Genomic DNA, 15790 nt, shown 5'->3' with positions numbered 1-15790 from the left:
TTTGAATTCAAGTTCTGCCTAAACTGAACGCTTGAAGTTAAACTACAGTAAAAAATGGGGAAAAAAAGGAAGCAACACAGTCTACTCCCTCAGTATTAATATATGATTGTGAAAACATCGTGTTTTTCATGGCTTTTAATAGTTTCAGTTAGTACGACATGGCAACAATCAGAAACACAACACAGAAAATTAAGCATCTGTACAGCAAAAAACCCCCAAAAAAACCCTTCAGTTTTAGTTTTTCTATCAACATAATTACATGTCTATAAAAATAAAAGACCATTCCCATTATTCATTTGTTAGGGAATTTGATAAAAATAACTCTTCTAACTAATACTGACGTCTGGGTCTCAATAGATGATAGATGACTGTGACATTCACTTTTTCTAAAGTACAACACACACATATTACATGACTATTGTTACTATGCACAGATACACATGAGCACACATTAGGAAACTGAAGCACATCACCACCTCATACTGAGGTCAAAGCTGCACATTCACATTAGACTGACACATACAACAAATACTTAAAGTGTTAACCTGTTACAGGAGCTTCAGAGCAATACGAGTTGAAAGCCGTTTTTCACATTGTCATTTCAGAATTTAACAACATACTGGTCTCAAGCTGGCACAGTCTAGTGTAACATATGAGTTTGGCTACTCTGAAATCTTCTGGTTAACACGAATGTCACAAAATTATTAATCACGTTTATTTCACTCCACGGTAAGTGCATTGTTTGTCAAGAGCTCGTCACAGGGCAAAGACTCACTGTTTAAAAACATGACAAAGGTGCTCACTATGAAAGGCAGGTATGACATGTAAAACACAGGGCACATTTTTACAGTAAACATCAAAGTACACATATGTACATGCAGGCATATGCCATCTACATTTATGTTCATTTCATGAACATTTTAAGTCACCAGATCACGCAGCTGACAACCTACGTCATACAGCTAAATCACGTCAAAGCAGTGCTAAGTACTAAACATTTCATATGTACAGGAATCCCAGTTAGACTGAAAAGATTCACACACTCATAAAAAACCACAGAGTTAATTTAATGCCCTTAACTCCACAATCTGCCTCTATCTTTACCTTTAAATGACTTTTAAAAAAATAACTGAATTAAACATATAATTTAAACTGATTTCCTTCATTTGCTGCAGAATTTATAAGTACAAGACAAAGATCAGTCAGCAACTGACGGCCTATGTCAGCGCGCTGTGAGCTGCACATTTAACGGTTTTCTTGACAATGTTTTATTTGTGACTGTAAGATCTGATACATGCTAACATCACTACTATTATGACAGATGCTCCATTCGGTAAAGTAAATCTGCTTGGCATCTTTCTTGGCCTTCAGACAACAATTCTGATGGCTAAAGATCCAAACGGGACAGGCAAAAAAAACCCCAACCTATTATGACAGAGGCAGTGGGGCTACAGCAGTGGCGTGCGCACACCATCCAGTGGTTAAAACCCGCAACAGCAGCTATTACGACATGGATAATGTAGAAACGCATCACTTTCAAGGAAAAACAGAGCTACAGACCTTCATTGGAACGCATAATACTCCACTTTTAAATCAGTGAACATAAACTTCTGTTTTTTGCAGCCTCTGTTTGCAGAGGCTGCAAACAGAGGCTGCAACCCCACCTTTCAGTTCCTTTCCTCAGACTAGTGCAGATTCAACATGCAAGCATAAACACCACCAAAAAACAGTGCCAGAGAGGATTTTAGCCTAGCAAGTTCAAATGAACTATTTTCTCCTTTCCTCAACTGCATCTCATTCCAGCACGATGCATCTCTATCGTAACACCTCGCATAGATACTAAAATTCCCCAATAATTCAGTAGTTTCAATTTAAAGTACACGTCACAGTGTGTTAAACAATGCAAAAAAAGGGGGATTTCAGAAAAAAAAAAGCAGTGCAGTGGAGCTTGAAAGTAAACATCACTTATGTACAGTGCAGGACATTTTCATTAGAGGATTACAGTATTCCCCATCCAGAGTTATAAACCAAAATCTATGAATTCGCACAATCAAATACACTCACAGTCAGTGTGATAATAATTCCCAGTTCAAAACAATGCAAGCAGGACATTGTCAACATTTTCCATTCACACTGCATTGAGTCTTTATAGGGCACTTCAGATGGCTTCTTCAGACTGTTATTAAACACATTTTTTAGTCACTAATAGCTGAAAGCCTCAAGGACAACAGTTTACTGTAATAAGAGAAGGAACTTCAGAAAAACAAGGTTAGAAAACGAATCCATCTCTGTGTTTTAAATCTTAACAAGGCTTCAAGGAGCACTGTTCGCTCACACGCTGCTGCCTTGGCTCTTTAGAGTGGTGACTCTGCGCACGAACCTCCTGGTGCTCCGGCGGTAGCGTGGTTGCGTGAAGTAAAACAGAATCGGGTCCAGAAAGCTGTTCATGCTGGCAAACGGTCTGGTGCTCTTATAGATGATTGAGAACAAGTTTCTTGTTGTGCAGGGAGCATTGGGCAAGGTGCGCACCACCAGGTACAGAGTCTTTGTGAGGTGAAACGGGAGGAAGCTTACGCAGAACACCGCGGCTACAATAATGATCATCCTCACCGCCCTGTCTCGTTTATCCCCAGGCGCTATGGAGACGCCCTGGTAGGACACTGGGCGGCAGAGGATGAAGGCCATCTTGCAGTAGCAAACCATCACGCCTATGAAAGGCAGCAAGAAGCCGAGGCACGTCAGAGCCATGCCGTAAGGATAGTAGTCTACCGAGCGCCCTGGCGTGCTCAAATCGTAGCACACGGTGCGGTTGCGCTGTTGCCCTGTTGCTGCAAAGTGGAAAGTTGGCGCGCACAGGGAGCCAACTACCAGCCATACTAATCCGCAGACGCACCACACCATCTTGCGACCGCCCTGCTTGTGCCACACCGAGAGAGGGTGGCAAATGGCCAAATAACGCTGCACACTGATGCAGGTCAGGAACAGGATGCTGCCATGGAGATTACTGAAACAGGAACACAGAGAAGAAAATGTTGTTGAGCTGAATATTATCACAATCCATTTGTATGTTCTGCAAAATCAAAGTTTTTCTTCAAAAAAGTGCTTTTATTAAGGGACCTTCAGTATAGCATTTCTAAACTATTTTTTTCATTTCTATTTGCACATGATAACAGAATTATTTCAGAAAAACAAGAGACCCTGCTTATATTTGGAGAAAGAAGGGCAAGAATTAGCAGCAAAACTGGGTCTTCCCTTTGTCAACTCAAAACATATGTTGCTCCTGGTGAAAAACGACTTCCTGAAGACTAAAGTAACCATTAGTGACTGTATGGTGAACTGAAGACCACAGTCCATGCCAGAGGACTATAAAATCTGGAGGAGCTTGAGAGATTATCCAAAGAGGAATGAGCTGTCAGTGTGTTCCCAAAGTGCTTTTAACATCATCTAACAGAAGCTGAAACCACCTCCCCAACAGTGTTTCCTATGATTGTGCTCATTGTTTTTCCAGCACAAAATCTGGCAATAATACCCCTACTGAGGACTATTTCCACCAAAAGAAGATTTGTGCTGGTGGCAAAACCAAAACCAAAAAACCCCCAGATCAAGATCAAAGTTGCAGAAAACAGGAAGAATTCCCACAAGACATGTAGCCAACAGACTCTGTTCCCCGTGATTTTTCTTCAAATCCCAACTTCTGCTACTAATGGCATCCGATGACCATTTCTCAAGAAAGTCCAAATGTAATCCCGTTCTCAAAGGGCAACTGTGTGTGAGCACTAGCACTATTTCTGCATCTGCATTAGATACCTTGCCATGTTCAAAGGTTTGGAACTTCTTCCATAAACTAGTTTTCATGCTTTACACACCCGTTCACGTCACACTTGTGCGCACTATAATGCAAAAAAGTACATTTTTTCCAGTATACTTAAATATTAGTGTCATTGTCTCCATTCCCATTACTTATCACATCTCAGATCCAATTTTCTTTCCCATTCCTGTCCAAAAATAGGACAATTCACATAATAACACTGTGTCACATATCACTTGCATACACAGACCTTAACAATGAAAAATTAATTCCCAAAAATTACATAATAAAATCTGAAAAATGAGCCAATAATCAACCATGAACCCACCTGTAGAACTGAAACCTGACCATCTTACAGGTAAACTCCCCAAAGGGCCAGTAGTCATGACTCGCATAGTTGTAGACGAGTAAAGGAAGTGACATCACATACAGAAAGTCGGCTATGGCCAAGTTGAGCATGTAGATGTTGTTTCTGGACAAATTGGACCTCTTCCTCCATATCTTCAGTATGACGGTGGCATTCAGAGGAATCCCAAGCAGGAAGACGATGGTGTACACAGCAGGAAGTAAAATGCGCTTAAAGTCTTCCTTGTAGGTGCAGCGAGGGTTAACCGCCCCACTAACACTGCTGATGTTACTGAGAGCGTTAATGAAGCTGTCTGCTGGGTAAAGCTCTGTAGGGTGTGAGAGCAGGTCCACTAAGGAAGTTTTTGAGTTGAGGGCTTCTGTGGGGATGGTGCTGAAAGAATCTGGCATCTTCACATTCTGGAGGAGAGAGAGAGAGACGGGTGAGACTTGGTAGCAAGATTTGCTCGAGATCAAACACGATTACCGAGCTATTGTATTTGATGGAGTACAGACAGAACGTTATAGGTCTTCTTCTTATTAGTTGTCTGTGGTGTACAAACTAATCCAGGAAGGCACACAAACAGCCATATTCAGCTTGGCCAACACTGTAGGAGGAGCAGTTCTCTCCTGCTCGTGTATAACCTTGACCTTGAACACAGTTTGGCTGAAAAGCCATTAGGTGATCACTGTGTGCAAATTTCACTAAATTCTAAGAGGAGTAGATGGACGAGTGCCATCACATCACATCATCGATTATTTTGCCGTACAGGCAAAAAAATCAACATTTGTTTTGGATGTAACGGCACACACACACAGCCTTACCTAGAAGACAGACTCCTATTGTTCCCATTTGTCGATTTAACTGGGAAAACACATGAAAGCAATGTTTCTATAGCATGCCACGATTAGACAAATGAAACAGAAAATATGCAAGAAAACAAATGGATGAAATAGAGAGAGAGGACAACTCTCCACCAGAGGGCACAAGAGATCTGCGTCTGTGTTATATCCTCCAATATTACACAAAAGCAGTCACCTTGAGCCCTGTGAACACAGGACAAATACCTCATAACCCGACTTGAAACCTAATAATCTCCTGGGTGTGCTCACTGTAAAAAGGGCTCACTTTGTATTTACGAATACATACGACAGACTGTAAGAACTACAACAAAATAGGTGCTACAGTGAAATAATCATTTAATCTCTCCATCATTTTCTGACAAGTGTAGACCAAGACGTTTGGTCAAGTTTGGAAATGAAAACCACTGCAGACTGTCTGATCTCCCACTCACATTTCGCAACGTCTGGAACAGGCCCACTATACACAAACAGACTTATCAATGATCTTAAATATTCTTCTGCCTTACAACATCAGTCATATCCACTTCCCTCATGGCAGCAGGCAGCTGAGTAAGTGATCTGCCTAAGACACTTCCTCCAAAGCCCGGTGCTTCCTCAGACTGTTACTCACTACATTTCACAACCAACCAACCAACAAGCCAACCAACACCCTCGAGCCTGCGTCTGTGCTTGTGTGCCAGAGTGTGTACATGTCAGGTATCTCTCAAAGCTGCTTAAAAAACTGTCTTTGGATGTGTTCAAAAAAAGTGTTTTAGGTGAACTCCTCTGTGTGGGTGCGCAGATGTGAACAGAAGTGACGCACAATTTTATAACTCCTGGCACAGAAACTGAGGGAGAGGAGGTGAAGGGAGCAGTGTGCCAAAGGACCACTGAGCATTTATCTGCAAAGATGAATAGAAAACGTTGTTGAGGAGTGCTCTGCAGTCTGTTTTATCTGCTGATGACTCATGCACGACGTACTTCAGATCAGTAATTTGGTTGAAAATCAACTCCGCAAAAGGCCTTGAAGCCAAAATTCTTGGGTAACCTGAAGCACAAAGACCCTGAATTAAGTCTGTAGCTGTTTTCATGTTAAATAAAGTCTGATTTTCATGAAACGCACTAAACTGCAGCACCGCAGAAACAGTCATGGTCCTAGGGCTCTTGCTTTTGCCACAGAGGAGGCTCTATTACTCATCTTTATGTTCAGGCTTGCTTTTAGACGCCTCGCAGAGCCTGACCTGAATAAAACACAATGAAATGTGTAATAGTTTGAGCAGTAGCTCCTGTTTGTGACATGTGTTGGTGCTCATAGTTCATTATTAACAGAACAGTTCAAGGACAAGCAGTAACATGAAAGCTAAGCTATAATTCATTTTACAAAAGAACTAATCACATTTTCCTTCTTTAGCAGTACCGCAATCTTTCAGACAATACGGTAAGTATAGAGAAAGAGAAGCACACATCCTGGATCCTACAAGCCCTAGCAAGCAAACCACTGGTTTCAAAGTAAGAACTGAGATGTGAGAGGCCAATAAACCACTGATTCCCATGCTGAATATCTGCACCTTTTAGGATAAGTATTGTGGTGGAGATGATTTATGTATCAAATAAAGCCAGATTATTTTTAAAAGGTTTTGGAATAGGGGGCAAATAGAAGTAAAAGCTCTTTCTGATCTATTCATGTTCAGGGCTCATGTCAAAAGTTGTTTCTAGAAAAAAGGGAAACAGATGTTGTGATTTAGTGAAAACATGGACAAGCATACTCGATATAAAGACGAAACTCAGCCTGAACTCTCCTAGGGAGTTTTCTTGTAACTTCTTTATTATTACTAGTATTAGTTTTTCCCAGTTTAGGTTGCCCTTAAGTTTTTGCATTTGCTTAGAAGCTTTTATCAGCCACAATCAATCGGCTCGCTTTTTCTTAAGATTTCTGTTTCATGCCTTTGTTTGTTCGCGTTTAGGTCTGCACCACAATCCCTACTAGGTCTGCATCAGCGGACCGTGACAGTGGGAAAGGCAATCCGTGACTGATAGTGTTTCATTGCATGGGCAGTGTGTTTGGTTTCACTGTCATGCTGAAAAATGAAGCCATTCTAAATAAGACGTTTTCCAGATGGTAATATATGGTGGATTAAAATCTGATGGTAGTATTCTGTGACCATAATTCTATCAATTTTAACAAGATCTCCAACACCTCTGGCTGAAATGCAGTCCCAAACCATGACAGAGCCTAATTAGTTTATTTAGGCCAATTCCACCTGTCCAATTTGCTCACATTTTTAAGGACACAGTGAACACTAGTTTGAACTAATAGCTCTTTACTAATCACCTCATTGGTGCATTAATACTATTTTATGCCTTTCAATCTTTGACATTTCTCATAGATTCAACTAAAGAAATTGGAGTAAATTATGAGTTTCTGCAACAGGCTAGAAACAAAGTGTTTAAAGAAACAATTTTGGTGCTTTATGAAATTTTCTATCACATGTAGACACAACACTGGTTCAGTCTCTTGAGTTGGTGCCTTTTTTATTCTTGAATGCTTCATAGGTCAGGGTTAAGTCACTTAAACAAGAAAACAAAAAACATTCTACTGAAAATGATCAGAAACAAGGACTGGAATGAAAATGAGTGAAAAAGCAGCCAATGTCCAAAGAAAGACCTTTAGAAAGCCAGGATAACTGCCTAAAAACTGCCTAAAAAATGGTGCTACATTTTATATGGCATAACCCAGAGTAACACGCGCCAAAGAGTGCTGTTGAAATCTGAAGCATGCACAGTGTGTGTGTAGCTATAAAAATGCAAGCATTCATGCCTGTGAGTGAGCCTCTAAATTTGTTACCCTTTGTTACCATTTGAAAGTTTCACTGAGATTTAAATCTCATTTCCAAGACAGACTTGGCAACGATTTCAGGGTAAGAAGTGTGCTCCATTTATTCTAAAATAACCTATTAGTTTATCAATATAAGGAAATATTACTAAAAACACTAACTTAAACGAACAAAACTTCACTCACTGAACTTCCCTAGTACATGTGAAGCTAACATAAACCTGCTCAATACGCGTTCTCTTTACATCCTTCCTGAAAAGATTCAGTCATTTAAATGGTGCAGTAATTGGACTATTTAGAGATTTTGAGACCAAATCCTGATATGTTGTCGTCTTTATTGTAATTTTTTTTCCAGCATGCAGATACAGTGTATCAAAGTTATAATGTAAATGGAAAGATAAGCTGACATTTAAGGTTATCTGCACTACCAGGAGAGGAAAAAAGAATTACAGAAATAATACAGATGCTGTTTTCAGTGCTAATAGTAAAGAAAACTCTTACCTTTAAAAGTATTTAATCCAGATTGGAAAAAAAAAAAAAAACTTGTTGGAGAATGCGGGCATCGATCCCGCTACCTCTCGCATGCTAAGCGAGCGCTCTACCATTTGAGCTAATTCCCCTTCATGCTGTGTGCTGCAAAAATAAAGCCTTTAGAGGCACACACCCACAGCCCTGCTCACTCACGTAATGTGATCAGTTAATGACAGGGACACTTTCTCTTTGCGATACACACACCCTCACAAACACCCTGCTGCATACTCTCCACCCTGAGGACTGCCAAAAGGCTGAGCTGAGCAAGTCACACAAGGTTATTTATAAACCATGACTGCAAGAATGTGACTGCTACACTCAGGACAAATATAGGAGATTAATAATTCATCATAACAAAGCCGTAAATCAAATGACACCTAGACTGCATTAATGATTATTCTGCATGTGGATATGGTGTCAGGACCTTTGAACTTTGATTAAGGTAATGCAAGGTAACTCTAACTACGTCAATATCACAAGTAATGACTGATAGCAGAGCCCAGCTTATATTTAACCCACGTAACCCGGAGAGTGCACTTACTGCCTTAAGGCTCTGCGTGTGTTTTTATTGCGGTACTATGAAAAATGAACATGACTGTGTAATGTAAACCAGCAGAACTTTAAGGTTCCTCTCGGTGTTACAGAAATTTATGAGGTGTTTTAAACTCATTGTTTGGTTTTGGTGTTTAGGCCAAGAATAGAACTAGAGACACAAAGTCACTAACCAGATGTGTAATATGGCAGAAATCTCTACTAGGAGTAAGTGGAGACAGAAGAAAAACGTCATAAGCCAACAAATGTCTGATTTGTATGTGCAAACATGTCCGACATAAATTTTATATTAAAATAATGTTATATACAAATCAAAAACGTGGTGTTCCTACTATTATTATTATTCTTAATGTATGTTTCTGTCTGATCCACAGATAAAACTCCAAAGAGACATTTGGAGAGAAGAGATAATGGATATGTTTCCGTGGACGATTCTTATATAGCATTTTTCTACTCTACCTAAGCACTCAAAGCGATTTAGACTATGTGCCTCATTCACCAATTCACACAAGCACTTTATTCTCTGCTTTTTCCTACTGAAGTGCTTTCTATCTAACATGCATGCTATGACGGAGAGCAACTTGGTGTTAGTATTTTACCTAAGGATATCTGGCATGCAGACTGGAGCAGCCAGGTGTCGAATAGCCAACCTTCCAAAGAAGAAGAAGTCCTACAAAATAAATAAAAGAATGTAAAAATTAAAACACGTGAAACACAAAATCGTGCCCAGCAAAAACAAAAAAGCTTCATAGCTGGTGAGCTTTAGAAACATTGACCTACAGAATGCCTAATTAAAACTGGCAGATAAGGTGACATAAAGAGTTATACTGCCGTGCATGTAGGAAGGCTATCTCTCTATCATTTAAATGAACAGAAAAGGGAGATTTAGAGGAGAGGACAGCAAGCAGGCCACAATTAAAGTCCAATTACTTTCCCATCTCCGATCTCTAAAGTCCCTGGAGACCCTCATTCAGTCCCGTGCTCGGTTGTAGTTAATTGGGGAAACAAAATGACGAGCCAGGAAATCGATATTAGTATCACACATGAGTATACGCGCAGTACAATCACGTCTGCAGACGCACACTGCAGCCCTACCTAGCAATCAGGAGCAAATCTACAGTAAACAAAACAGAGTAAATTCAGGAGCGCAGTAGGAGTACAATAATCAACTGTACAAACTAATAGCATGACACAGAAACACACAAACCTTCCACATATCAGTGTGATCAACATTCAGGTCACAGCCCTCTATTGTGGATTAGAAAAAAACAGACTGCGATAATTATCGCTGCTAATACGGTGCATGAAGACAGGAGACAGGAGACGCTTTAAACTAATCAGCTGCACCATAAAGAGGACGGGTGATAAGCAAAGCTGGTGTTCCATCAAAACCGCACTACTTGCCATATGGTCACAAAGATAATAAAAGCGTTTCTTGTTGCATGTGACATAACTATACAAATCATTTAAACATTCAGTAGTGCAAACAAAGATATTACTGCAAGGCTTGTGTAGAAAGTCCCCTTCTGGCCAAAGTTAACCAAAGCATTATACCACATTTTTCACTAATGAAGTGGACAAGACTGCAGCTGATAACAGATGGCATTCTCATAATTTGCCGTATCTTGCAATCAAAAACAGGCTAACGATGTTGTTGTTGTAAGTATGTCATTAGATATACAGAGAGAAGGTCATACAATATTTCCTACAACTTTACTGTGTGTCAGCTCTTTGGTGCACAAAAGAGGTCTGATGAAATAAATGTAATGCCAGGACAGTAGGGCACTGGTCACTGAAACTAAAATTTTGAAACACCAAAATTCTTTCTTCTATGATTAATCTGAATCATCACTCTTACTTAATTGACTTACGAGAGCAAAACGTGTTAAAATTGACTTCTGTTTAGGGTGAGGGGCTTACATGCCACACTCATCAATTGCAGAACAGTCCAAAAGTCTTGCACCACCGCTTTCTTTACAACAGACTTTCCGACGCTTGCTGCTTTTTTTACTCATTTCCAGTCCATCCTTGTACCTGACCAGTATCAAAGGAATGTTTTTGGTCATTAGCTACATAACACTGATCTGTGAGTCTTTCAAGCATAAAAAATTTGCATAACTCAATGGATCAACCAGTGTTGTGTCTATGCAAAACAGACAACTTAGCCCTTTTTAGGCACTTTGTTATGAGCAGACTGCCACAAAGGTGTGTCATTGGTTCCAATTTCTTTAGAAAATTGTATCTTTTGTACCAACAAGGTGATTCTCAGAAACTGAACAAAAACTATTTAGAGCAGATAAACAGTATCAGAGAGTCATCTCCTTAACAAATAGGAAAAAAGCCACACAGACAGAGAGAACATGGCAAACTCCACACAGAAAGGCTCTAAATGGTGATTTAACCCAGGACCTTCCTTCTGTCTGTTTGAATGCTTTGATGAGCACAACGGCAAACCTTGCCAAGCTGCTGAACTAATCAAAGAAAAAAATAACAGCAAGCAAGCTGAACGACATTTCACAATAGTTTCTCTCTTGCTTTTGTCCTTCAGCACATATATTGTTATAATAATAATGACTCACTGATAATGTAAAAGTACCCCAGAAATGCATAAATATTTTTCTGATGCATGTTTTTGTTCTTGAGCCGCTATTAGTCACATTTAATGTTGTGAGAATAACATGTTTTTACTGATCTTGAGCTCCAGTAGCTGTAACGTCTTGGTGCACAACTTGTGTTGGGCAAAAAAAAAAAAAAAAAAGAAGCTTAGCAAAAGCTCAACAGGCTGGTAAGCAGCAATTAGTCTGTGCCCCGTGGTTGCTGAAGTCATGTGTTTGTGCTGCAGAGGAGATGGAAATGCAGATGTGGTGAAAGCAGAGTCAGTAAAGCACAAAAAGAGAACAGAAACAAAAAAAAGTCTTTACTGACCGATCACCCAGTGCATCTGTGACAATTGCTGTGAATTGCACAACAAGTTTTGGAAACATTGGCGGTAATCTTTTTAAAACCTACTCAGGACAAAGACATTCGATCTATTTTGAGACATTCACATTAAATCACCAATTTGGCTGGTATGTTTATGATGGCTTCCATTAAGCTTGTGCTTGTTTATTCAGTGAGATAATGCTGAGGGCCACTTAACTTCATTTGATAAACAACTTCAGCCCTAAATTTTCTGTCTACCAGGTTTTCTGCTTCTCTAACTCTGCGGCTCCAACACAGAGTTATGTTAATCTGCTACCCGGCAGACAAAACAGAGGCTCAAACAGTGCCTCTCCACTAAAAACACAGCAGCCATGTCAAAGCCCTGTGGCGACTGAAGCAGATAGCCTGTCTAAGTGATTGTTGGTTATTACGTCAGCAATATGACAACTTGTTTTTACTGGATCCGAGCACAGTTATGCACATTCTAGAGAGACATAACAAATACAAGTTATAAACCTCACATCTGCAGTTTTTTTATATCGTTTTTTCATACCATTTATAATCTTTTACTTGCTTTGCTTACTTCGAATACGATTTACAACAAGATGTTTTTGAAGTTATCATGGTTAACAGCAGATTTATTAAAGAATGTTTAAACAGCTTTTTACGTTGCTTTGACATAGCAGTATGAGTCTTTGGTCTTGAAACGTTGTACTCTCCTGCAGCATGGCCGACAAATTTATAGAAACAACTGATTGCTGAGAACATACTATTCCTTTTTTAAAAAGGTCACTATTAAGGGTGTCTGTCCTGGGGCACATGATGTATTGCAGGCTGTTTATTAATCACAGGGTCAGTAGTTTGTGCTCCGGTGCCTCTAGTCAGCACTCTTAGGCATGATAGGGAACCCCAAATTGCTCCTGACGCATCCATCAGAGTGTGGTGCTTAAAAGGCATAGCAAAAAACAGCTGGTTGAACGTGGCTAACAGTAAAAAGCAATCACTTAGAGTAGAAAAGCTAAATAAGTACCCATCTGTTTACCATAACTATAGCAAACAATCAAGCAAACACTAGATTGTTCTTAGTAATTTTTGATAAAGCTTAAAATTAGAGTTGGATCAGGTGACCCTGGGCCCCCCATTAATTAAGCTACAGTATCCCTAGGCTGCTAGGGGCCAATTATTATTCATCTCTGTCTGTCTTTCATAATGTGTCTTTTCTCCTGTCTTCCTCACCTAATCTTGCTCCAGTTGCTTTGTGAAGCCTGGTTCTGCTCTAGGTTTCTTTCTGTTAAAAGGGAGTTTTTCCTTCCCACTGTCACCAAGAGTTTGTTCATAGGACCTCATATGACAGTTGGGGTTTTCTCTGTATTACTGTAAGGTCTGTTACCTTACAATGACGTGACTGTTGTTGTGATTTGCTGCTAAACAATAAAACTGAATTAAATTGCTATCAAATGGTCCAACTCAGTGTAACCCATAAAGACACCAGGGGCAACCTTTGGAGCTGAAAATTAAGGCAAATACCAAAGTAACAAAAACTGTATTTCCTTTAATGGCTACTACAACCTGGCACCGAAAGGGAGTCAGTTCCAATGCACTCCATGTTAAAATTTGTAACGTTACATCATTGACAAGCATATTTACAGCCTGATTTTTTCAAAATGTGTTGCTCTCTGTAGATAGTTTTCCTAGTGGGTGATTTTTTAAACTATCCTAAACTGCTTGAATGTTGGAATTAAAGGTGTGGCTGTTTTGATTGACAGATGCCCCACAGAGGACACTGTCAGTGCCACACACGCGAGAGAGAGGAGGAAAAAGGAGAAGGACAGCCATCTGCAGCGGCAGTCTTACACAAATTCCCGGTCTCTTCCTCACAGTGAAAAATAAAGCATATTAATTTACCACTGGAGCCAGATCACTGCAGCTGCCCACAGCATCAGTATCATAATGGACGGGAACTTGTAAAAGCTGTTGTTGTGTGGTCTACCAAAAAGTGATTTCTGGTATTTGCCAAAAGTGACTGTCAGTATTTAAACTGTTATAAATGATTTTTTGGCCTATAAACTTTTGTCAAACATATCTCTAGTGAATGATATCAAGCCATTTTAAGCCAAACTGTCTGCCATCAAGTTTTGGCAAATCAACTTTTATATTTCCATTGTTTATGAATGTAAAACTCTCACTGACATCAAAAATTTCTTTTTCAAAAGGGATCAGGCCAATAGGGGCAGCAGAAATTGCAACAAATATAACATAACGGTTATATAAATATATTTTAAGTAGCTGAAAGGACTGAATTGATTATAATGTAGAACACAGAGCATATACAATAACGCAGAGTCACAAAGATACTTACAAAACAAGTATTTTTTGTTTGTTTTATATGCAACACCTGTAAATCCTGTTGAGTGCAGACTATTAGATAAACACTGGAAATCAGTTTTTGGCACAAGACTGGGATGGTGCGTTTTTGGCTTCATTCTGTATGATCTCCTAAACTTCATAATTTTCTACAAACTCCATAGAGATGCTTGAACAAATATTCTCACCTGGTTTGTTCCCCATAAATCATCAGAGTCCTGGGACGTATACAACATGAGTGGATAATGATGACAGCGTCTTGCTCGAGGGCACGTACGTCCTTGTTTATTTAACTATCGTAATGTAAGAGAACGTGAGAGTATTTTTTTTAAGGAATTTGATTTAAAATGATGAAGAGAAACAGGAAAGGGGATACAACTGATCTGATGTTATCACACCAGACGAGCTTAATAAGTGCACTGACTGCACCAGTCGCCGGGGCTTTGAGGACACAGGACATGTCTTACTCCAGCACCACAAATAACACAGCTACCAGCCTTCGTGACTCCTTACAGCTGCTTATTTTAGCACCACAGGAGCCCCTGCTGGGACATCTGTGCGCCTGGACGAATAATAACAAAACTACACAAATGTAGTAACAAGCTACTATATCTCAGCAGCTAGAATTGATTGTTATACACGGCAGGTCAAATTCATATCGCGATAATTCCCCAGTGGGAATAATACTTTTTAAAAAACATTCCTTTAGTCGCTAGCTGCTGAATAAAGCAATAAAACTATAAACAAACTGAACTTACCCTGAATGAAAAACGAAACAAGTGCGACAACATCAACAAGTTGGCCACTCGGCCATGGCAAAGTGCTGCTCCTCGGTGATAACAAAGAGCTGGGAAACGGACTGTTGCCGGTAAAATAGCAGGTTTAAGGAAACGCCGTGCTGCTAGGTTCGAATTCACCGCTTATCTGTCCCGTACCTACCTGCAGCGGAGCGGCGAGCTGCTGCACACTTTACACGCCGTATAACTGCCACGCACGCGCAATGAGTCTTGCGCCACCTGCACGAACAAAGGGAACGACTCCAGCGACAGCTAACGTCTCGCGCCTTTAGCCGGCATCACGTGTCTGGTTTCTTAAACAGACGTTACAACGCTGTTGCTTTCAGTGGGTGTTTTAAAATCACCTAAAAAATAAAGCAGTTGCAGTGCTGTGAAAACCATCGTGATTTTTTCATATTTGCATATTTATCACGTTTACCTTACACTACCTTTTCCTACAAGGCAGGTCCTACCATTAATTAAAAATGATAAACCTTTCTTTATTAACCATTGCTTAAAAAGCCATCTCTACTTGCAGAGCAATATCCAACCTTTCTTTTTACTCATAAAATCTTGAAAGAGTGGTTTTAAAACTGATCATCTGCAGAGGTTTCAGAGCTCATCATCAATAATATTTTATTACAGCGATTAGTACATGCTGTAGGTATTAAAGGTACTGCATTTGAGTGGTTTGAATTACATCTGTCTAATAGACTCCAATTTGTTCATGTAAACGGGCAGTCTTCTCCATGCACACAGGTTGATTATGGAGTTCCACAGGGTTATATAGCATTTAGCTCTCTTGCATAACGCAAT

General features: G+C 39.8%; 1 protein-coding gene and 1 non-coding gene across 6 annotated transcripts; both read right to left on the bottom strand.

Moving 5' to 3' along the window:
* Positions 1–120: 120 nt before the first annotated feature.
* Positions 121–15199, bottom strand: p2ry6 (pyrimidinergic receptor P2Y6). 5 transcript variants are annotated; one of them, XM_085245713.1, is made up of 4 exons: positions 15138–15176; positions 9512–9582; positions 4137–4573; positions 121–3004 (listed from the first exon to the last, which is right to left on the bottom strand). In XM_085245713.1, exons 3-4 carry the CDS (start codon positions 4562–4564, stop codon positions 2332–2334), a joined length of 1101 nt encoding a protein of 366 aa, XP_085101839.1. In that variant the 5' UTR covers positions 4565–4573; positions 9512–9582; positions 15138–15176; the 3' UTR covers positions 121–2331. The 5 variants fall into 5 exon arrangements, with proteins under 5 accessions (XP_085101839.1, XP_085101837.1, XP_085101840.1 ...); XM_085245711.1 differs by lacking the exon at positions 15138–15176 and adding an exon at positions 14957–15119; XM_085245714.1 differs by lacking the exon at positions 9512–9582 and having other exon boundaries at positions 15138–15199.
* trnaa-agc (transfer RNA alanine (anticodon AGC)) lies at positions 8377–8449 on the bottom strand. Its single transcript has one exon. It is a non-coding gene; the product is annotated as a tRNA-Ala (tRNA).
* Positions 15200–15790: the final 591 nt, after the last annotated feature.

Source organism: Mchenga conophoros, linkage group LG14, assembly GCF_057382185.1.
Source record: "Mchenga conophoros isolate Kocher_MC1m ecotype Shallow Benthic linkage group LG14, M_conophoros_male_GT1.1, whole genome shotgun sequence".
NCBI lineage: Eukaryota > Metazoa > Chordata > Actinopteri > Cichliformes > Cichlidae > Mchenga > Mchenga conophoros.
This window is presented reverse-complemented; position numbering and strand designations above follow the sequence as displayed.

Excerpts from the sequence above, each read along its gene's own strand:
- p2ry6 (XM_085245710.1), bottom strand. The coding sequence starts at position 14,989 with ATGTTGTCGCACTTGTTTCGTTTTTCATTCAGG. Across the intron at positions 4,574-14,956 it reads TGTTTCGTTTTTCATTCAGG|AATGTGAAGATGCCAGATTC; the intron begins GTAAGTTCAGTT and ends TCTCTCCTCCAG. Across the intron at positions 3,005-4,136 it reads GTCAGGTTTCAGTTCTACAG|TAATCTCCATGGCAGCATCC; the intron begins GTGGGTTCATGG and ends TTCCTGTTTCAG.